Source organism: Coregonus lavaretus (genome assembly GCF_964263955.1).
Source record: "Coregonus lavaretus genome assembly, chromosome: 21".
Classification (NCBI taxonomy): domain Eukaryota; kingdom Metazoa; phylum Chordata; class Actinopteri; order Salmoniformes; family Salmonidae; genus Coregonus; species Coregonus lavaretus.
In genome coordinates, this window is record NC_140008.1 from 39,916,442 (window position 1) to 39,939,634 (window position 23,193).

Here is a 23,193-nt window from a genome sequence, read left to right on the forward strand (position 1 = left end):
TGAATGTGGAGTTCCTTGGCTGGCATGGTTACACGTGGTCTGCGGTTGTGAGGCCGGTTGGACGCACTGCGAAATTCTCTAAAATGACGTTGGAGGCGGCTTATGGTAGAGAAATGAACATGAAATTCTCTGGCAACAGTTTTGGTAGACATTCCTGCAGTCAGCATGCCAATTACACACTCCCTCAAAGCTTGAGACATCTGTGGCATTGTGGTGTGTGACAAAACTGCACATTTTAGAGTGGCCTTTTATTGTCCTTAGCACAAGGTGCACCTGTGTAATGAACATGCTGTTTAATCAGCTTGATATGCCACACCTGTCAGGTGGATGGATTATTTTAGCAAAGGAGAAATGCACACTAACAGAGATGTAAACAAATGCGTGCACAACATTTTAGAGAAATAAGCTTTTTGTGCATATGGAACATTTCTGGGATCTTTTATTTCAGCTCATGAAACATGGGACGAACACTTTACATGTTGTGTTTATGTTTTTGTTCAGTATAGTTTATGAAATCAATTGAGGCATTGAGCAAATACAAATAAGACAGCTAGTTACATCTACTTCAAATCCAAGCTAACTAATAAAATATTGCTATAGCCTACACAGATTATTTTACCACACTCACAACATTTTCCTTTCTTTCCGTGCCACCAAACATTTGCATACTATTAGTAAAGTGAACAGGTTTAGCTAATACTGTAACATTATGGAACAACGTTGTTTAAATTAAACAAATGGTTAGCGGGGAGAGGCTATATGGACACTCTTGGCCTGCAAAATGATGATGTATGTCGCACAGCTGAAAGCTGAGTGAACCGAATCACACAGGGTTGTGACAGCTAAGGAGGACACTGTGTCTTGGCGTTGTTGTTCATGCTCTCCCAATTGAGTAGACTGTATCACGGTGACATCTAGATGGCTACCAATATTAGTTATTTATTGTGTAGGCTGCTTTCCTACTTGAAATATAATCATGGGAAGAAAAATAATAATTAGCCCGGTTACCAGCTACTGCCGGTGACACTGTGTTACAGTTGCCCAGTGGCAAGCACCCTATAGCTTGGCAGACACCTCGATACAACACCGGTGCACTGGTCATTTGCATCAGCTTTAGCGGCTCACAAGTACTTTAATGGCCAATGACGTGGGTTATCTGTAAAATGCGGCCAGTCAATCCCCCCCCAAAAATGTTGTGCCGGTAATAATATGTGTAATATCTTTTGAACTGCTAGAAACAAGCCATTTTCTCTGTAGTAATGATGAAAACATAATGGTCACGAATCTGCACTCAGTTTATTCTCTATGGCTCTCAGAGGCTGCAGTGTAGCCTACCTAAAGGCCTATCATCACAAATTATCTGGGTGATTTTTTTCTAGGTTGCACAGAAATATATTTAAGAGCAGTTTAGAGCAGTTTAGGCTACGGCATAGTGCAGTTTCAGCAGTCTCAGAAGAAGTTAGTTGTGATATAATGCGAAGTGCTAATGGATTTGGAGGGAAGGAGGAGGAGGGGGCGAGGGGGAGGACAAGGCTGGTTGAAGGGTATTGATTAGAAAATGTACACCAGGCTCTCTGACACTAGAAATTTATGGATCTGGCAGTTCATGGTTGATGGTCTTCCACAGCTTCAGATGTCTATGCAGTTCAGAAAGGCAGTCAGTAGCAGTAGCTTGAGCGGAAGGAGCATTGATGATACAGACATACAGTACACTGAGTATACCAAACATTAGGAACACCTTCCTAATATTGAGTTGCAACCCCACTTTTGCCCTCAGAACAGCCTCAATTCGTCAAGGCATGGACTCTACAAGGTGTGGAAAGAGTTCCACAAGGATGCTGGCCCATGTTGACTCCATTGATTCCCACAGCTGTGTTAAGTTGGCTGGATGTCCTTTGGGTGGTGGACCGTTCTTGATACACACGGAAAACTGCTGAGCGTGAAAAACCCAGCGCTGCAGTTCTGGACACAAACCAGTGCGCCTGGCACCTACTACCATACCCCGTTCAAAGGCACTTCAATCTTTTGTCTTGCCCATTCTGCCCATTATGCATGACAGACATACACAATACATGTCTTAATTGTCTCAAGGCTTAAAAATCCTTATTTAACCTGTCTCCTCCCTTTCATCTACACTGATTGAAGTGGATGTAACAAGTGACATCAATAAGGGATCATAGCTTTCACCTGGTCAGTCTATGTCATGGAAAGAGCAGGTGTTCTTAATGTTTTGTATACTCAGTGTACACTGCTGATGAAGACAGGCTGGAGAGGATCTCTCTCCTGAGTGTATTGTTGTCAATTACAAGATCCAGTGCATTTTAGTCAGTATCATTGGCTTGTCTCCCCACAACCAATTCCTGAACATGATAATCACAGTGTGCCTACTTCACTTCCCTTCCATCTCTCTGAAATTGTGCTGAGGAAAAGAACAAAACACACATGGGGTGAATGGCAAAAATATGAGAGAGAGCGAGAGAGAGAGGGAGAAAGCTGCTTTTTCTTTGAGGACCCTGTCAGGTGCTTAGAAACCAACGTCAATGCTGGGATGATGCATTCTGGGAACAGAACAGCAGGAAGTATTAGAAGTGGAAGCTCCTTTCAACTCCCTGCTGCCACACCGCTCCACACTCCCTCCATTCCGGCCCTCAAATCCAGGGAAACACAATTAGTCTACTCTCCTCAAGCCACTCCAACACGGGCCCTAGCATCCATTAGGCTAGCCACGAGTAGCTAAAAGCCTCTTTAGTACAGTGAGGGAAAAAAGTATTTGATCCCCTGCTGATTTTGTACGTTTGCCCACTGACAAAGAAATGATCAGTCTATAATTTTAATGGTAGGTTTATTTGAACAGTGAGAGACAGAATAACAACAAAAAAATCCAGATAAACACATGTCAAAAATGTTATAAATTGATTTGCATTTTAATGAGGGAAATAAGTATTTGACCCCACTGCAAAACATGACTTAGTACTTGGTGGCATTACCCTTGTTGGCAATCACAGAGGTCAGACGTTTCTTGTAGTTGTCCACCAGGTTTGCACACATCTCAGGAGGGATTTTGTCCCACTCCTCTTTGCAGATCTTCTCCAAGTCATTAAGGTTTCGAGGCTGACGTTTGGCAACTCGAACCTTCAGCTCCGTCCACAGATTTTCTATGGGATTAAGGTCTGGAGACTGGCTAGGCCACTCCAGGATCTTAATGTGCTTCTTCTTGAGCCACTCCTTTGTTGCCTTGGCTGTGTGTTTGGGGTCATTGTCATGCTGGAATACCCATCCACGACCCATTTTCAATGCCCTGGCTGAGGGAAGGAGGTTCTCACCCAAGATTTGACGGTACATGGCCCCGTCCATCGTCCCTTTGATGCGGTGAAGTTGTCCTGTCCCCTTAGCAGAAAAACACCCCCAAAGCATAATGTTTCCACCTCCATGTTTGACGGTGGGGATGGTGTTCTTGGGGTAATAGGCAGCATTCCTCCTCCTCCAAACACAGCGAGTTGAGTTGATACCAAAGAGCTCGATTTTGGTCTCATCTGACCACAACACTTTCACCCAGTTCTCCTCTGAATCATTCAGATGTTCATTGGCAAACTTCAGACGGGCATGTATATGTGGTTTCTTGAGCAGGGGGACTTCGCGGGCGCTGCAGGATTTCAGTCCTTCATGGCGTAGTGTGTTACCAATTGTTTTCTTGGTGACTATGGTCCCAGCTGCCTTGAGATCATTGACAATGTCCTCCCGTGTAGTTCTGGGCTGATTCCTCACCGTTCTCATGATCATTGCAACTCCACGAGGTGAGATCTTGCATGGAGCACTAGGCCGAGGGAGATTGACAGTTATTTTGTGTTTCTTCCATTTGCGAATAATCGCACCAACTGTTGTCACCTTCTCACCAAGCTGCTTGGCGATGGTCTTGTAGCCCATTCCAGCCTTGTGTAGGTCTACAATCTTGTCCCTGACATCCTTGGAGAGCTCTTTGGTCTTGGCCATGGTGGAGAGTTTGGAATCTGATTGATTGATTGCTTCTGTGGACAGGTATCTTTTATACAGATAACAAACTGAGATTAGGAGCACTCCCTTTAAGAGTGTGCTCCTAATCTCAGCTCGTTACCTGTATAAAAGACACCTGGGAGCCAGAAATCTTTCAGATTGAGAGGGGGTCAAATACTTATTTCCCTCATTAAAATGTAAATCAATTTATAAAATTTTTGACATGCGTTTTTCAGGATTTTGTTGTTGTTATTCTGTCTCTCACTGTTCAAATAAACCTACCATTAAAATTATAGACTGATCATTTCTTTGTCAGTGGGCAAACGTACAAAATCAGCAGGGGATCAAATACCTTTTTCCCTCACTGTATGCCTCAGCTAGCTTTACAGACCCACTGGGCACAGACGTCAGTTCAACGTCTAGTTTTAATTTACATTTGGTTGAGTTGTCAATTAACGTGAGATCAACAAAAAATGTCACCATGTCATTGGACTTAGGTTAAAAGTTGGGTGAAAAAAAGACTAAATTCCCTTACGTTGATGGCTTTTTGCAAACCCAATCAGTTTTCCAGGTTGATTCAATGTCATTAAATAGATTTTTTTTGTTTTTGAAATGACGTGGAAACGACGTTGATTCAACCAGTTTTTGCCCAGTGCGGAGTGTAACTGGGGCTGCATTCCAAACACATAAAAGACACACCCTCTCCCCTCAGCCCTCAAATTAAGTGGACACTTCTAATGACGTATCATGAAGTATGATGAGTTGACACTTGCAGGTCAAGGGGTGAGGGAAGAATGAATTAATTTTAAATGGACCTCCCTTGCTGGAAATTCGTCCCTCATTCGTCCCACGGTTGTGTTTTCAGTCATCATGGAACCAACGGTAGTTGTTGTGTGTGCTTTATATGCACTACAGTCAATTATGATTGCATTACATATCTTGGCTAGAAGACAACGCATCCGCAGACATCAAATACTAGCCATCCGACGATGTCAGGTAAATAGAAAATTACAATGTATAAGTGTGATGTCAGGGAAAGTTGTATGCGCTAGCTAGCGTTTTCCAAAAGCTAACCAAACAAAAACATCATTACTTTTACGATACGTGTTTTTGCCGTCATGTGCATTAGTAGCACAATTTCTAACTTATTTACATTCGTTTTTACTTACACTTGTATGTTGACTTCTCTATATTGATGTTGGTTTTAAGTTTTGGCTGACTTTTCTTAGCAGATGTACAATCATTGCGAATTGAATTATGGGGCATTTCAGGCCCGGAGTGAAAATAATTGTTTGGCACCTGGAGTCAAACCAAACATTATACACTGGACACCTGATAAGTAAACATAATATACTGGGCATCTAATAATGAAATACAAACATGCCTTACAGCCTAGTAGACTACTGTCAGTGACCAAGCTCATATGAAATACCAATATTTGAGTTTTCTACTCATAGGGGAGAGTTGGATAAGTTGACCCAAAGGGTTAGTTGAGCCACCCCTTGTTTCTAGGAAACCATACACAAAATGTATCATGTGACCAAAGTAAGCATCTGCCTCTGATTCCAAAGGTTGCAAATTCGAATCCAGATAGAAAGTTGTTTTTGATATTTGTTTTTAAGCCTGTCCCAAACCTAAAAGCTTCGGAGTTAATGCCTAACTTTAAGAATTTGGAGTTAATGCCTGAACTTATCCCTAAACTAAAAAAATCTGCGTTAATGCCTAAACTTAACCTTAAACACTTTGAAATTTGAAGTTTGGAACAACTTCGAAATTTGACGTTTGAGAAACATGGATGAACGTCTAATTCTGACGTGAGACTGTGAGAGTTGGTAGCTTGAGAGAGCAGCCAAGGAGGTGAGAGAAGGGAAGAAGTCCATCCGAGCAGCATCAAAGGATGAAAGAATTGACTGAATGACACTGAAGACATTGGCAAAAAGGAAAACAAACATGTGCCTGTGCAAAAGACAGGCTATGATAGAATAGCAGAGGCACACAATTATCTGATGACATGGAGTCAGAGCTTGCTAAAAAAGAATATCGCAGAACAGGTTCATGGGCTTAGTAGCCTCAAAATCAGAGAACTTGCCTACAAATTGTCACATCGAAACAACATCCCTGTCCCAGACAACTGGTCAAGAAATGGAAGGGTGAGTGATGTTGAACAGAGAGAGCTATAATGAGTGTACAAAACATTAAGAACACCTGCTCTTAGACTGACCAGGTGAATGAAGGTGAAAGCTATGATCCCTTATTGATGTCACAATCCACTTCAATGAGTGTAGATGAGGGGGAGGAGACAGGTTCAAGAAGGATTTTTAAGCCTTGAGACAATTGAGAAATGGATTGTGTATGTGTGCCATTCAGAGGTTGAATGGGCAAGACAAAATATTTAAGTGCCTTGAGCGGGTATGGTACTTCCAGTCAACTTGACACAACTGTGGGAAGCGTTGGAGTCAACATGGGCCAGCATCTCTGTGGAATGCTTTCGACACCTTGTAGAGTCCATGGCCTGATGAATTGAGGCTGTTCTGAGGGCAAAAGGGGAGGGGGAGGGGTGCAACTCAATTTAGGAAGGCAGTCCTAATGTTTGAATGTAGGCATACATTTAAGATAAACAATATACCACACCCCCATTCCATTGATTCACATTTTTCCTACAAGCACCACCACCCACTTAACCCAAGGCGGCTCAACTTTTTTGTCCCGATGCTCAACTTACCTCATACCCGGGGTAAGTTGTGCCAAGAGACCACAATTCTTTTGGACAAGCTATGTTTTCAAAACTTATGTTTAGATGAATTATGAGGATTTCCAGGGATACACATCATCCTGAAATATCTGTAGATATCTTTGTTAGAAAGAATACTATATTTCCCTTGACGTAGTGATGCTGAATGTAAAAAACGTCTCAATTTACCCCACTCTCCCCTACATCTTGAGAACTATTTTTTCCAGATTCTTACAGGCCTACATAAAGTGCCTTCGGAAAGTATTCAGACCCCTTGACTTTTTCCACATTTTGTTACATTACAGCCTTATTCTAAAATTGATTGAATTGATTTTTTTCATGGTAAGAGTCCTTTAGGTGCCTTTTGGCAAACTCCAAGCAGGCTGTCATGTGCCTTTTAATGAGGAGTGGCTTCCGTCTGGCCACTCTACCATAAAGACCTGATTGGTGGAGTGCTGCAGAGATGGTTGTCCTTCTGGAAGGTTCTCCCATCTTCACAGAGGAACTCTAGAGCTCTGTCAGAGTGACCATCGGGTTCTTGGTCACCTCTCTGACCAAGGCCCTTTTCCCCCAATTGCTCAGTTTGGCTGGGCGGCCAGCTCTAGGAAGAGTCTTGGAGGTTCCAAACTTCTTCCATTTAAGAATGATGGAGGCCACTGTGTTCTTGGGGACCTTCAATGCTACAGAATTTGTTTGGTACCCTTCCCCAGATCTGTGCCTCGACACAATCCTGTCTCGGAGCTCTACGGACAACTCCTTCGACCTCATGGCTTGGTTTTTGCTTTGACATGCACTGTCAACTGTGGGACCTTATATAGACGGGTGTGTGCCTTTCCAAATCGTGTCAAATCAATGTAATTTACCACAGGTGGACCCTAATCAAGTTGTAGAAACATCCCAAGGATGATCAATGGAAACAGGATGCACCTGACCTCAATTTTGTGTCTCTAGCCGAGGGTCTGAATACTTATGTAAATAAGGTATTTCTGTTTTTTGTCATTCGCTATGTAATTATTGGGTATTGTGTGTTGATTGCAGAGGATTTTTTTTATTTAATCAATTTTAGAATAAGGCTGTAACGTAACAAAATGTGGAAAAAGTCAAGGGGTCTGAATACTTTCTGAATGCACTGTATATGGTCTGACATATTTGATGATCATGGGCTCCTACACTAAGAATCTGTCTACTCCATTTGGGTGGGCTAATTTGAGAAGAAACCACAAACTAGGAGGGAAACACTGACTCGTTGGCATGTCATGACTTAGTACCAGCCAACCCATCTGTTAAAGTAATGAATTAGGCGTCGTAATATGAGCTTTGGAATACCATACATCACGTAACACCCAACATCTAACCATGGACAGTTTTTTACTTTATTTACAGGCATTCTATTTCTTACCATAGGCCCAGACAGAGAGAGAGACAAAAGAGGGGATAGGGATTTAAATTATACAGTCATGGGTCTGTAAGGCAAAGCATACATTTGGAGGCCTGTTTTGGCACAGTTCCCCCTCCTCATCCCCAGGACTGAGTTATGGTCATTGTTTTCCCATTGCTGTCCTTATTGTACCGTGGCCCTTGAGTAGACGTGCACAACATTTGCATGTTGGCACTGGACGTGTGTTTCCAGCAAGTCATTGTGGTGGAAAGCAGGATGAAAAAAAACTGGAGGAGAAGAAAGAAAAACACCAGTTTAAAAGGGAAGGAGGTGGAGTGAGGGGATGGAAATAGGGAGGGGTGGGTGGAAGGGTGTAGTGTAGCCAGTGATGTGCGGTGAGGTCGGTGGCTGGGTAAGCACTGGCTATTATCAAAGCCAGATTTACTCACAAATAAACCTTGATGAAGCCCAAGTTCACCATACAACAAGTAGCTCCAACAACCAGAGTGACATTGGATATTAACCAAAATTGACAAACAATTTTCACCAAATGTAAATACCAATGTAGCCGAGATACACAAGCGATAGACTCCGATGGCGGCATATTTAAATTACATCTGACAAAATGACACACAACTCAACTCAGCTCAGTCATAGACCGATGTAGCATCTACAGTTACAACTGAAATGTGGCACTAAAATACCAATATTGGCACATTTCATCAGAATAATTTGCACCACATACTCCATAGTCTTTCACAATGGATTTACAATTCTTCCAATGCACGGCGCGCGCAAACACACACACACACATAATAATATGATTATGTGAAATATTATTACACACACATATATAATAAACAAGGTTCTAACGAAATGTCCATATCAACAATCGAAATGACTGAAAAATGCATTTCAAAACATTAAAAAAGTGTCTTATCAAAACAAAATTCTAGCTTGATAAATCAAATGCACTCAAATGGATGTTGTCTATTCTCATGAATCAACAGTAGCCTAACTTGCAAATTGCAAAGGAAAATGCATTTAGTCCTACCTTGTAAATTAAGTCCATATGTCTGTCCTTCCCTCTCGGTGACAGAGTTGTAGAAGTCACAGCAGAGCCCCATGTCCATTATTTTATTCTGCATGCACACAACAGGCCCATGGTTGTGGGAAACACATCCCCAAGGCCCATTAGGTTCTCAAAGCAAAAGTAAATGCCCAAGATGTGTAGAAGTCAGGGGGAAAAAATATGAATTGGTAATGACGTTTCAGACAAGGGGACAGTCCGGTACTCACTGTTCTCCTGCCCGACAGCTGGCAGTGAGGGAGATGGTGTCATGGTGGTTGTCTGTATGCTGCCTCTGTCTTGTGGTAACTTTTATTATAGTTGACGTTCCAAACGGCATGTTACATTTTTTCAACATAGAAAATAGTTTGAGGTGCAATAGTGTCCATTTGTCAGGTAACATGTTGTTTTTGTTAGCTAGCTAGCTTTGTTCAGTTCAGGGGAGGATGTGAGTGCCACATTTTGTAGATGTGACCAGTGTAGATTGTCTCTGCTTTGTGTTTTGATCAGCTTACATATGACCAAAGGATCAGGGTTGGTGTTAATCTTTTATTCTCTGATGATGACAGGAAAAACTTCCATAAACAAATGCTGTGCTGCCCTTTTACACCAACTCTTCTCTTCCACATGAGTACAGTAGACAGGGCCCATATAACAATCATCTCAAGAATTACATAACAATGTAATACAAATGCAATTTACATTATGAAATAGAAATGACAGCCAAGCGTTATGTACAGTGACATTATGTGCACTAGCGAACAGCTCACAGTCAGTAAAATATCGTCAGAATATCTTAACAAACAAAAACACATGACATACCTGATAATGACAGGAAATACTTCCATAAACAAATGCTGTGCTGCCATTATACGCCAACTCCTCTGAAAAGTACACATTAACAATGAAAGGGGACATGAATTGCCATGCTAACCCAATGACGACACGTACAGAGAAAAGGACAGTAACTAGCTAGCATGTACAGCATTCACAAAAAAGTTGATAAATTACTGAAATACATACATAACGCAATATATTGGTGGGAGACCATTATAATACACTGTCAGTGAACATATAAACTCATAAGTGTTTTAACATATTGGATTGATTATGATTTTCATGGGACAATTTTTCAGTAACCTACCACTTCCACATGGATACCGTAGACAGGGAAGAGCTAAGGGGGGCAGGGGATGTTTATGAGGGGAAATACAGAAGGAGAAGGAAGTGTGCGACATTAAAAAGGCCCTTACAACAACAAATGGAATGTACACTAAAATCAGGCATGGGAACTTTTCACATTTTGTAATTATACAACATGAAATGTAACACTCGTTACATAGACATGCCCAAATGTGCACAGCTTACCCCAGGGCAATACCCACACAACATGTTTAGGCAATACGCATGCACAAAATATGAGATCTGTCTCGAATGAAGCTACTTCAAACTAGGCAAAGCTGAACCTGTCCATTAACAGTGACTGGATGGAATCAGGAAAGGCAGCGCACGTCAAGGATTTTAATGGCTTGGATGGAAAGAAAGGCATGAATACCCTGCCGCCTTTCCTGAGGTTTTGATGCAGTTTTAGGACTTTTTCCGATTTGAGGGTATATAATTATTTATTTATTTTGGCTTTTCATAACAGCTTTTTTTATTAGATTATCACAGGGTAAGCACTGCCTACCCTGCCTGCACGTCACTGAGTCTCGTAAGTGAGAACTCATCTGAAACACATTAAAACGCTGCTCTGATAGGAGTGCTGAGTGGTACAGAACTGGAGCCATACAAGCAAAGACATCACACAGAGACAGACACCCTAGAACATTATAACTCAGACAGCTAACACGGTCGTAAAGGCATGAGTATCCAGAATCCAAAACATCAATAAGGGAAATCCTAACTTAATTCAATTGAAAACAGTCCCTTCATAATTTCATTTGCTACACTAATGTAGTTGAATGATGTGCATAATACATCTGATAACATTCACAATGCTTTATGCAATACACATGCCTTATATGATGTCATCTGGTATCCATTATCTATCAAATGCAGTACATTGTTCTCCCAGCATAAATATGACTAATGGCGACAGGGTAGAATGGGATGGGTGCGGGTTGTGGGGTGAGACAATTATTATAAAAATGTGTACATGTGTTATTGTCACATACACCCGATGGGTGCAGTGAAATGTGTTGTTTTCCCATGATGAAAAAGATGGGGAGAGCCTACTAAAGAACAGCCCCTCCGTTCTCATCTAAATCTACCAGAGAAGCTGTGCACAGCAAGCCAGATGCAAACACACATATGTGCACACACACACACACATTAATGCATACACGTGCACTCACATGGACACACGCAGACATGTACATACACACGTGCACTCTCTCGCACTCACCCGCTCTCTCAGTCGTCCTGGCAACCCCTGCTTTGGAGTGTTGAGTCATTATTAGCTTTCAGCGGTGATGGTTCTGTGTGAGAGTGGGTTGTTTATAACCGAATACAAAGGCTTAGAGGGAATATTGCTTTTCTTCTCTGATGATTGTATTAAGCTTTTCACACATTTTTCATGGTGATTTTTACCAATAAACCAGTCAGCACATGACATGCAATTTTCACCCACCCAAATTACTGTAATAACTTCACACCACTCAACAGCGAGTAAAAGAACAGAGACAGTTGGACTCCTTAAGACACAGACAGCAGAGTACTGAAAGAGGGCAAATCAGTCATTTAAACAATCAGGATTATCAGAAAAACAGTGCAGTCATCTTGGAATGGGAGATACAGGCATAACTGTTTAGGATTACACCAATGACAACATCTGCTTTCCAAATGAAAAATACTGTGTAATCCACAAAATAACAATATTAATACTCATATTGAGACATTTTTCTAATACAGCCACCCACATAAGTACATGATGCACAGATTAATTGAATTGCGATTCACCGATTGCACATATTGCATTGACTGGTTAAGTACTTTAGGTAGTTTTAGGACATCCACAAAAGCACTCCTGTGCAAACAGTGGGAACATTCTAGATGCTTTGCATACTATGGTACAGTATGTATGAGAAGGATTCAGGTATCTATTATTTGTGGATAGGGTGTTTTACAATCATTTTGACATGGGATTGATCAGTGAGGGCAAACTTTGGTCATGAACTAGGTTCTATAGATGTGAGTGATTGTAACAAATATATTTATTTTCTTTTTGGAAATTGTTAATTTTCTGTAAGAGGATAAACATGTCAAAAATAAACTTGTTTCAGAAAAATATCTACTTTATCCCCAATATAATACTGACAATGTTTTAGAAAGTTAGTGCAGTCACATTTAGAGTGAATAGAACATAATGTAATGATGTTGTGTTCTCCTACTCACCCACACCTGATGTCTTGCACAATGGCAATGGTAGAAGTTTGCATAATACGTGCAATCAACCACAACACCAGTCCAAGGCCCCCTCTCTCTTAACCTTTGACCTGTTTGGTCATCACATGGGAGCGGCTAAGTGTCTTTAGTGGCGTAATACATCCACCTCACAGAAATGTAACATCATCCTGCGACTGCACCCATCTCCAATGGGCGTCATACTCCAGGTGCTTCGTGCCATTCATCTTGCAGCCATCCAGGTCTATCTTGCCGTTCTTATAGGGTTTGAGTTTGGGGCTCTGGTTTTTCGCCAGCTTCTCAGCCAGGCAGGCCCGGGCCGAGTCAGCAGGTCCTCCTGCTTGCCTGACTGCCTTCTCCAGGACGCCATTGCTCTTACTGGGCTGCTGCGTTTGGCTGGAGTCCTTGGTGTCCTTGGTGATGGTGGTTCCTTTCACTGCCTTTTTGGCCTTAGTCCAAATGGGAGACTCCTCTTTGGGGATCTCTGGCTTGACTTGGGGAGAGCTAGGCCCAACAACTACCTTGCCCCCTGTGCCTGGTCCTAACCCAGCCCCTGCCCCTCTCCCTGTCCCAGCCCCAACCCCTGCCTCAGACACTGCCCCTGCTTCAGCACCTCTCCCAGCCCCTACCCCAGCACCTGTCCCTCCCCTGGTCCGAGTGGGCATCTCAGTCCCCAGTGGAGTTGAACACAGCGCAGACTCAGAACTAGAGGGGCCGTACTCATCCATGTCGTCAGCCAGGGTGTCCAGGTAGCTACCTATAGAGATGTTATCCAGCTTGTCGTTGAGGGGGTCATGCAGACTGCTCCAGCTGCCCCTCCAGGAGGTGTCTCCTCCAGGGCCCTCTCCCAGGCTGTACTGGCTGCTGGTCAGGCTGCTGCAGCGGCTGGCCAGGGTGCCGCGCTCCTCCAGGAGCCACTTACATGCCTCGATCCCCTCGTGCACCGCCAGCAGCTGCTGCAGGATCTTCACGTCCACCGAGCGCAGGTGGGCCTATGGAGAAGAAGAAGACTTTATACTTTATTGATCCAGTGGAGAGGAGAGAGGAGAGGGTGGGAGGAAAGCAATGGACCCAGGAGAGAGGAGCACTCTTAAAAAGAAAAGGTTCCTGGAGGATCCTTTAGGGGTTCTTCAAATTGAAACTGTGGGGGAACCCCTTTAATTTCTTTGAAGAACCCTTTAAAAGGGTTCTTCAAAGAACCCCCATTAACGGTTCCACAAATAACCTTTTGTGGTTCATTATTATTATAATTAATAATAACCAGCATAAAAATAACAACAATAACACAATATTTTAGTTGTCAGTGTTTATTATGATTTTAGTGGCAAAGCAGAATATAAAAATCTAAATATGAGGTAAACGCAAGTCCAATAGGTATATCCTCTGGCGTGTTGATGTTGATGTCCTCTGTAGGCTATCCATTGCCAGAATGATTTTGCAGTGCATGGTGATCGAACAAGTTTCCTGTTATATTCATCAGAGGTGTAGGGAGGGTGAAGTCTGTGAATGCAAAAAATATATAATTATACAGATGATTAACTAAATGTGCACACGACAGTATTCATATCTTGTTTTTTGTGGTAAAAATTTTGTGAATGAAACAACCGTTCACTTTTGACAACGGTTTTCATACACATACCTTGTCCATAATGTAAAGGCTGCTGTGACTGAGTTCTATAAGGTTTTAGAGAAACCATTCATTCAAATGAATTGTAGATGCTACATGTGATCTGCATAACATTATGAGACAAACCAATACTAATTGTACATACCTTTGTGTGCCTCCTCGTCAGTATACCTGCAGACACAGACACACACAAATAAGTGGGCAGTTCAGTCATCTGCGCCCAATTCAGCTATAACCTTTAACATATTCTTACATATTCCTATCTCTTTGTTGATTCATATCCATTGAATTGTGTCCATTTTCTGGTTTAGAAATACTTTTTTTAAAGGGAGAAAGTGTCAAATAACTCAACCATTTGCACAAATATAAAAATATAGATGGTATCATCATAAAACAATATACATTTAGATCATAAAGGGATAAATCTTACCTTAAATTGAGGAGATCTTTACATTTTTCAGTTAAGTGCCTGCACCTGCTGTCCTCTTAAATGCAAATAAAAATATTTCAGTTGGGCAGTTAGGTTCCTGCAAGAACCCCCAAGAACTAAAGAGGCTCCTCGATGAACCCCACCTCCTATGGGGTTCTTGGAAGAACCTTTTGGGGGCATTTTTCAGTGCCAAGAACCGTAAGGTTCTTCAGGGAACTTTGAGGATCTTAGAAGAACCCTTGTTGAACCCCTAATTTTTAGCGTGAGGGAGGTGTGAGAGAGCTAGGGGAGATATAGAAGAGTTAGGTGTGGTGGTCCAGGGTAGGGTAGGGAATGGCCGGCAGGGATGTAGCTCAGTTGGTAGAGCATGGCGTTTACAACGGCAGGGTTGTGGGTTTGATTCCCACGGGGGGACAGTATGAAAAAAAATAAAAAATGTATGCACTAACTGTAAGTCGCTCTGGATAAGAGCGTCTGCTAAATGACTAAAATGTAATGTTGAATAAGCTAAATGGAGAGAGAAGAGAAAAAGCGGTGCGTGATGGAATATCCAACAGAATACAATAGCAGCGATGTGCTGCTATTGTCCAGTCAGGAGCTACGGCCTCTCTCTCTCTCAATGGGTTACATGTATAAGAGTTGTTCTGCTGATGCCAAAGTCACACTGACTGTAAGCATTGCTGTAGTAATGAGTGCCTCCCTGTCTCTGCAGCCCCTCCAAAGTATACTGTGTTTTCTGGACTGGCCCCAGGGATAGCAGAATAAATGCCAACTGAATACACCACACTCTTAGAATGCAACTCAGTCCCTCTGATATGCCTTTCTGGGACTCATAGCCTAAAGCCTATAGTTCTAGGACAGTGGATAAAGCACACACACTTAAAGCATACAAGATCTCTGACATTTTGCAGTCTTTGTGTACTGTACCTCTCTTGTTGACCCCTGAACCCCCCCTCCATGACCCTGAAGGTCAAGTCAATAAAAAAGCCTATTGATTGTTTTCTACAACCTACCACTCTTTTTAAAACACGGTCACTGCATAGTATAAATGCCTGTATCTTCAGGTCTTTGTATCCTTAAGCCAGAGCAATACATCAGTCATATGGATATAGATTAGCCATACAGCGCCTTCGGAAAGTATTCAGACCCCTTGACTTTTTCCACATTTTGTTACGTTACAGCCTCATTCTAAAATGGATTAAATAAATAACAATTCTACACACAATACCACATAATGACAAAGCAAAAACAGGTTTTTAGAAATTGTTGCTAATTTATCAAAGGTAAAAAACAGAAATACCTTATTTACATAAGTATTCAGACCCTTTGCTATGAGACTCGAAATTGAGCTCAGGTGCATCCTGTTTCCATTGATCATCCTTGAGATGTTTCTACAACTTGATTGGAGTCCACCTGTGGTAAATTCAATTGATTGGACATGATTTGGAAAGGTACACACCTGTCTATATAAGGTCCCACTGTTGACACAGAACAATGTCGTGTGTAATTGCAGGCTATTCTTTCTGTGGCAATGTAGTTAATTAGCATAGCGAGCAAGTTTGGACAACTATATCTTTAACCATGTGTCAACGGTATTGTTTAACTAGTCATTGCTGCGTTATGAAAGGTAAGCTTGGCTTCTTATATGGTGTTGAGTTAAGCTTAAACCATGTATTTAGATTGTAGGTAGGTATTGTAGTTTGGTATTATAGGTAGCTTACTCAGGTAGTTATTGAAGGTTATTGTAGGTAATTATTGTAGGTAAGGACTGTATTCGGCGGACCCCGGCGAAGCACGAGGCTAGCTTACCCACTACTTGGACCAACAAAGCTAGCTAGCTAGCTAGCGGGTAGCTACTGGTAACTTTTTGCAACTGTGGTTAATTGTTTCCAATGTTATTTCATGCTTAAGAGTACCTGTGATTGAGCCAGCTAGCTGCTACCATTCAGCTGTTTTTCTAACCTCATCCGAGGCATTAACGTTAGGTGGTTGGTAGCTGCTGCACTTAATTACAGCTACTGATAACAGTCTGCTGTAATTTACAACAATTCTAATTTCTAAAGTGGAAGTTGGGAGAGTTTTACTCGGGTGGTTCAGTGAAACAATTATAGTTTCTGAGGTGGAAGTTGGGAGAGTTATATATATATATTTTTTTTTTTTTTGGTGAGGGAGGCCTGCTCTCTCCTTTCCCTGATGTTTAGTTCATTTCATTCCGATCTCCTCTGCATTATTGTAGCCATCTGCTGCAGCCTGTCAACTATGCCTCTGCCTATCCCTGTTCTCTCCTCTCCGCACAGGCTACACAAACGCCTCACACCGCGTGGCTGCTGCCTCTCTAACCTGGTGGTCCCTGCACGCACCACACACCTGGAGTTCCAGGTCTCAGGCAGCCTCTGGAACTGCCGTTCTGCCGCCAACAAGGCTGACTTCATCCCAGCCTATGCTACCCTCCAGTCCCTCGACTTCCTGGCGCTGACGGAAACATGGATTACCACTGAAAACACTGCTACTCCTACTGCTCTCTCCTCGTCTGACCATGTGTTCTCGCATACCCCGAGAGCATCTGGTCAGAGGGGTGGTGGCACAGGAATCCTCATCTCTCCCAAGTGGTCATTCTCATTTTTTCCCCTAACCCATCTGTCTATCTCCTCATTTGAATTCCACGCTGTCACAGTCACTAGGCCATTTAAGCTTAATATCCTTGTCATCTATCGCCCTCCAGGTTCCCTTGGAGAGTTCATCAATGAGCTTGACGCCTTGATAAGTTCCTTTCCTGAGGATGGCTCACCCTTCACAGTTTTGGGGGATTTCAACCTCCCCACGTCTACATTTGACTCATTTCTCTCTGCCTCCTTCTTTCCACTCCTCTCCTCTTTTGACCTCACCCTCTCACCATCCCCCCCCACTCACAAGGCAGGCAATACGCTTGACTTCATCTTTACTAGATGTTGCTCTTCTACTAATCTCACTGCAACTCCCCTCCATGTCTCCGACCACTACTTTGTATCCTTTTCTCTCTCGCTCTCCTCCAACACTACTCACTCTGCCCCTACACAGATGGTAACGCGCCGCCGCAACCTTCGCTCTCTCTCTCCCACTACTCTCTCCTCTTCCATCCTATCATCTCTTCCCTCTGCTCAATCCTTCTCCCTCCAATCTCCTGATTCTGCCTCCTCAACCCTCCTCTCCTCCCTTTCTGCATCCTTTGACTCTCTGTGTCCCCTATCCTCCCGGCCGGCTCGGTCCTCCCCTCCAGCTCTGTGGCTTGATGACTCATTGCGAGCTCACAGAACAGAGCTCCGGGCAGCTGAGCGGAAATGGAAGAAAACTAAACTCCCTGCCGACCTGGCATCTTTTCACTCCCTCCTCTCTACATTTTCTTCATCTGTTTCTGCTGCTAAGGCCACTTTCTAGCACTCTAAATTCCAAGCATCCGCCTCTAACCCTAGGAAGCTCTTTGCCACATTCTCCTCACTGCTGAATCCCCCCCCCCCCCCCCCCCCCCCCCCCCCCCCCCCCCTCTCTGTGGATGACTTTGTCAACCACTTTGAAAAGAAGGTTGACGACATCCGATCCTCGTTTGTTAAGTCTAATGACACTGCTGGTCCTGCTCACACTGCCCTACCCTATGCTTTGACTTCTTTCTCCCCTCTCTCTCCAGATAAAATCTTGCGACTAGTGACTGCAGGCCGCCCAACAACCTGCCCGCTTGACCCCATCCCCTCCTCTCTTCTCCAGACCATCTCCGGTGACCTTCTCCCCTACCTAACCTCGCTGATCAACTCATCCTTGACCGCTGGCCATGTCCCTTCCGTCTTCAAGAGAGCGAGAGTTGCACCCCTTCTCAAAAAACCAACACTCGATCCCACTGATGTCAACAACTACAGACCAGTATCCCTTCTTTCTTTTCTTTCCAAAACTATTGAGCGTGCCGTCTTTAGCCAACTCTCTTGCTATCTCTCTCAGAATGACCTTCTTGATCCAAACCAGTCAGGTTTCAGGACTGGTCATTCAACTGAGACTGCTCTTCTCTGTGTCACGGAGGCTCTCCGCACTGCTAAAGCTAACTCTCTCTCCTCTGCTCTTGTCCTTCTAGACCTGTCTGCTGCCTTTGATACAGTGAACCATCAGATCCTCCTCTCCACCGCGAAGAGCCTTGGCGTGACCCTGGACAACACCCTGTCGTTCTCCGCTAACATCAAGGCGGTGACCCGATCCTGCAGGTTCATGCTCTACAACATTCGGAGAGTACGACCCTGCCTTACACAGGAAGCGGCACAGGTCCTAATCCAGGCACTTGTCATCTCCCGTCTGGATTACTGCAACTCGCTGTTGGCTGGGCTCCCTGCCTGTGCCATTAAACCCCTACAACTCATCCAGAATGCCGCAGCCCGTCTGGTGTTCAACCTTCCCAAGTTCTCTCACGTCACCCCCCTCCTCCGCACACTCCACTGGCTTCCAGTTGAAGCTCGCATCCGTTACAAGACCATGGTGCTTGCCTATGGAGCAGTGAGGGGAACGGCACCTCCGTACCTTCAGGCTCTGATCAGTCCCTACACCCAGGCGAGGGCATTGCGTTCATCCACCTCTGGCCTGCTGGCTCCCCTTCCTCTGCGGAAGCATAGTTCCCGCTCAGCCCAGTCAAAGCTGTTCGCTGCTCTGGCACCCCAATGGTGGAACAAGCTCCCTCACGACGCCAGGACAGCGGAGTCACTCACCACCTTCCGGAGACATTTGAAACCCCACCTCTTTAAGGAACACCTGGGATAGGATAAAGTAATCCTTCTACCCCCCCCAAAAAAATAAAAAAAATAAAAAATAAAAAGTATACTTGTAAAGTGGTTATCCCACTGGCTATAGGGTGAATGCACCAATTTGTAGTCGCTCTGGATAAGAGCGTCTGCTAAATGATGTAAATGTGCCATTGAGCAAGGCACTTAACCCTAATTGCTCCTGTAAGTCGCTCTGGATAAGAGCGTCTGCTAAATGACTAAAATGTAAATGTAAAATGTTGACAGTGCATGTCAGAGCAAAAACCAAGCCATGAGGTCGAAGGAATTGTCCGTAGAGCTCCGAGACAGGATTGTGTCGAGGCACACATCTGGGGAAGGGTACCAAAAAATGTCTGCAGCATTGAAGGTCCCCAAGAACACAGTGGCCTCCATCATTATTAAATGGATGGAGTTTGGAACCATCAAGACTCTTCTTAGAGCCCAGCCAAACTGAGCAATCGGGGGAGAAGGGCCTTGGTCAGGAAGGTGACCAAGAACCCGATGGTCACTATGACAGAGCTCTAGAGTTCCTCTGTGGACAAACATCTCTGCAGCACTCCACTAATCAGGCCTATATGGTAGAGTGTCCAGAATGAAGCCACTCCTCAGTAAAAGGCACATGACAGCTCGCTTGGAGTTTGCCAAAAGGCACCTAAAGACTCTCAGACCATGAGAAACAAGATTCTCTGGTCTGATGAAACCAGGATTAAACTCTTTGGCCTGAATGCCAAGTGTCACATTTACGTCATTTAGCAGACGCTCTTATCCAGAGCGACTTACATCATTAGTGAGTGCATACATCATTTTTTTTTTTTTTTATACTGGCCCCCCATGGGAATACAGGTGTGCCAAGCTTGTAGTGTCATACCCAAGAAGACTTGAGACTGTAATCGCTGCCAAAGGTGCTTCAACAAAGTACTGAGTAAAGGGTCTGAATACTCATGTAAATGTGATATAATTTATTTTGTATGTTTTATAAATTAGCAAACATTTCTTAAAAACCTGTTTTTGCTCAATCATTATGGGGTATTGTGTGTAGATTGATGAAAAATATACGACAATTTAATCAATTTTAGAGTAAGGCTGTAACCTAACAAAATGTGGAAAAAGTCAAGGAGTCTGAATACTTTCCGAAGTACTATAATCACAAAAAACTCATTTGGAAATGAGAGAAATGTGATGATATGAGTATAGACATAATAGAGGACAATGTTGTTTATCTGGGTATAATATAAAACACACCGATATTGTTTCATCAATCAACCTTACACTGAGTGAGTGACTGACTGAGTGACATTTTAGTGAACTATTCTCCATCCAGGGAAACAAAAGGATTGGTGATGGGATAACATTGCCTTAGAGTTAACTTCTTTGGCCCTATACTTTCCAATAGAAAGTGTCTATACTCCTGCCAGCTCAGCTCCACATTATTTTAAGTGTAGAGTCCCTCTGTGTAGACAGCAGGGCAGGGTTTTGTTCAGGGTTGAGGTTGTTGGGTTGTTGAGGTTTGGGGTTTTAGCTGGCAGTTTCTCTGAAAGCTGAGTGATAAACTGATGAGCATAGCTGTAAATATTATTCCCATGGCTCAGCACTGATGCCCTCCAGAACATCTATAGGACCTGGTGTCACAGGAAGGCCAAGAAGATCATCAAAGACCCCAGCCACCCGAGCCACGGCCTGTTCACCCCGCTACCATTTAGAAGGCGGAGACCGTACAGGTGCATCAAAGCTGGGACCAAGAGGCTGATGAATAGCTTCCATCTCCAGGCCACCTTAGAGACCGCTGCCCTATGTACATAGAGTCATAGAACACTGGTCACTTTAATAATGTTTACATACTGTTTTACCCACTTTATTTGTATATAGAATATTTTAGTCATGACTCATCCTATATAACTACTGCTATACACACATTTTCTATTCACATACTGTCTATACACACCATTCACATACATACAGTATATATTATTATATTACGGAAGCTAATTTCCTGCAATTCTATCCATTTTGCTATGGGGTTTTGTACTGTGTATTTATATACTGTATTCTCGACATAGCTCATTCTAATATTTCTGCTACTGTACATTGCATTTTCGTTACACTGTTTATACACACCGCAAATGTATTTATATACTGGATTCTTGACATAGCTCACTCTAATATATCTACTGCTCTACATATCATTCCTAGTATATCTTGTGTAAATTAATCCGGTGCAGATGCGTATAGATTGCATTTGGTTACAGTACTTTTTGGGTTGTTAATTGGATTCGTTCCGACATTTCTTAATTTCTTTCTTTTTACTTTTTGGATTATGTGTGTATTGTTTTGTATTGCTAGGTATTAGTGCGCTGTTGGAGCTAGAAACAAGCATTTCGCTGCACCTGCGATAACATCTGCAAATCTGAAATAAACTTTGATTTGATTAGAGGTGGCAGGCACACCATGCTATGCTGCTGAAGAGGCTCAGGTCTGGCTGAGCGTCCATCTGTATGCTCTCTCCATGCCAGTCTGTGTGCCAGTATCAATGCCAACCTTTCAATAGGGCTGTCTTAGGGACAGTCTGCAGTATGAGGGGGAGAAGGGAGCTTATTGCCTTGGGAGTTTAGCCCTCAGCAGCCTTGAGGATAGTAGAGCTGTTTTCACAGCCAAAATGATTCCGGTTTTCCGATGGAGGCGCTGGGCCAGACAGCTCCCGGCTAATCCACAGGATTCTGGAGATTCTTTCACCGGCATCCGGCTTGTATCTCATGCACCATGGCGCGCTCAGCTGAACTCACACAGAATAAACAGCACTCTGTGTGTGAGTGTGTGTGTACGCGCGCAGCACTTTTAGCACTCTAGTATTCTCAGCCTTCATCACAAATTGACAAGCTAGCACTCGATACTTCTTGAGATGTAACTTTATCGACAGTGCCAGGGATAGAACCTCTTACTCAAGGGGAAAATCTGATTTTCAGGCTTGATGTGCCATTTCAACAAGCAGAAATCTACACACGCACGCCACTCACACGCACAGTGTTATGATTAGTATGAATGCACACACAGCTGACCCTACAGACCAGTGAGCCATAGACACGCTCCCATGCTGAGGCAAGTCTGACAATGCCACACTGCAAACAGGCTCCGTGACGCACTGCTGCAGCCCTGCAGGGGAATAAAATAACAAACTCAAACTCTCTCTCTCTCAGGCTTTATTGGCATGGGAAACATATGTTTACCAAATCAAGTGAAATAGCAATAAACTAAAAGGGAAATAAACAAGGGAAATAATCAATCAGAAATTAACAGTAAGCATTGAACTCAAAAAAAGATAAAACTAAGATTGGATGATAATATAGACATTGCAAATGTTATATTATTGGCTATGTAAAGTGTTGAAACAATGTGCAAATTGCTGAAGTATGAAAGGGAAAATAAATAAACAGATACATTTAGGTTGTATTTACAATGGTGTTTGTGCTCCACTGGTTGCCCTTTTCTTGTTGCAACAGGTCACAAATCTTGCTGCTGTGGTGGCACACTGGTACAGTGGGGGAAAAAAGTATTTAGTCAGCCACCAATTGTGCAAGTTCTCCCACTTAAAAAGATGAGAGAGGCCTGTAATATTCATCATAGGTACACGTCAACTATGACAGACAAATTGAGGAAAAAAAATCGAGAAAATCACATTGTAGGATTTTTAATGAATTTATTTGCAAATTATGGTGGAAAATAAGTATTTGGTCACCTACAAACAAGCAAGATTTCTGGCTCTCACAGACCTGTAACTTCTTCTTTAAGAGGATCCTCTG

At 43.1% G+C, this 23,193-nt stretch overlaps 1 protein-coding gene across 1 annotated transcript in view; it reads right to left on the minus strand.

Moving 5' to 3' along the window:
• Positions 1-10,801: 10,801 nt before the first annotated feature.
• LOC311148881 (uncharacterized protein) overlaps positions 10,802-23,193 on the minus strand; it is a 29,040-nt gene continuing 16,648 nt past the window's right edge. The window contains exon 2 of the mRNA XM_084185889.1: positions 10,802-13,562. Coding sequence (XP_084042015.1) covers positions 12,720-13,562 — 843 coding nt within the window. The 3' untranslated portion in view covers positions 10,802-12,719. The remainder of the gene's footprint in view (positions 13,563-23,193) is intronic.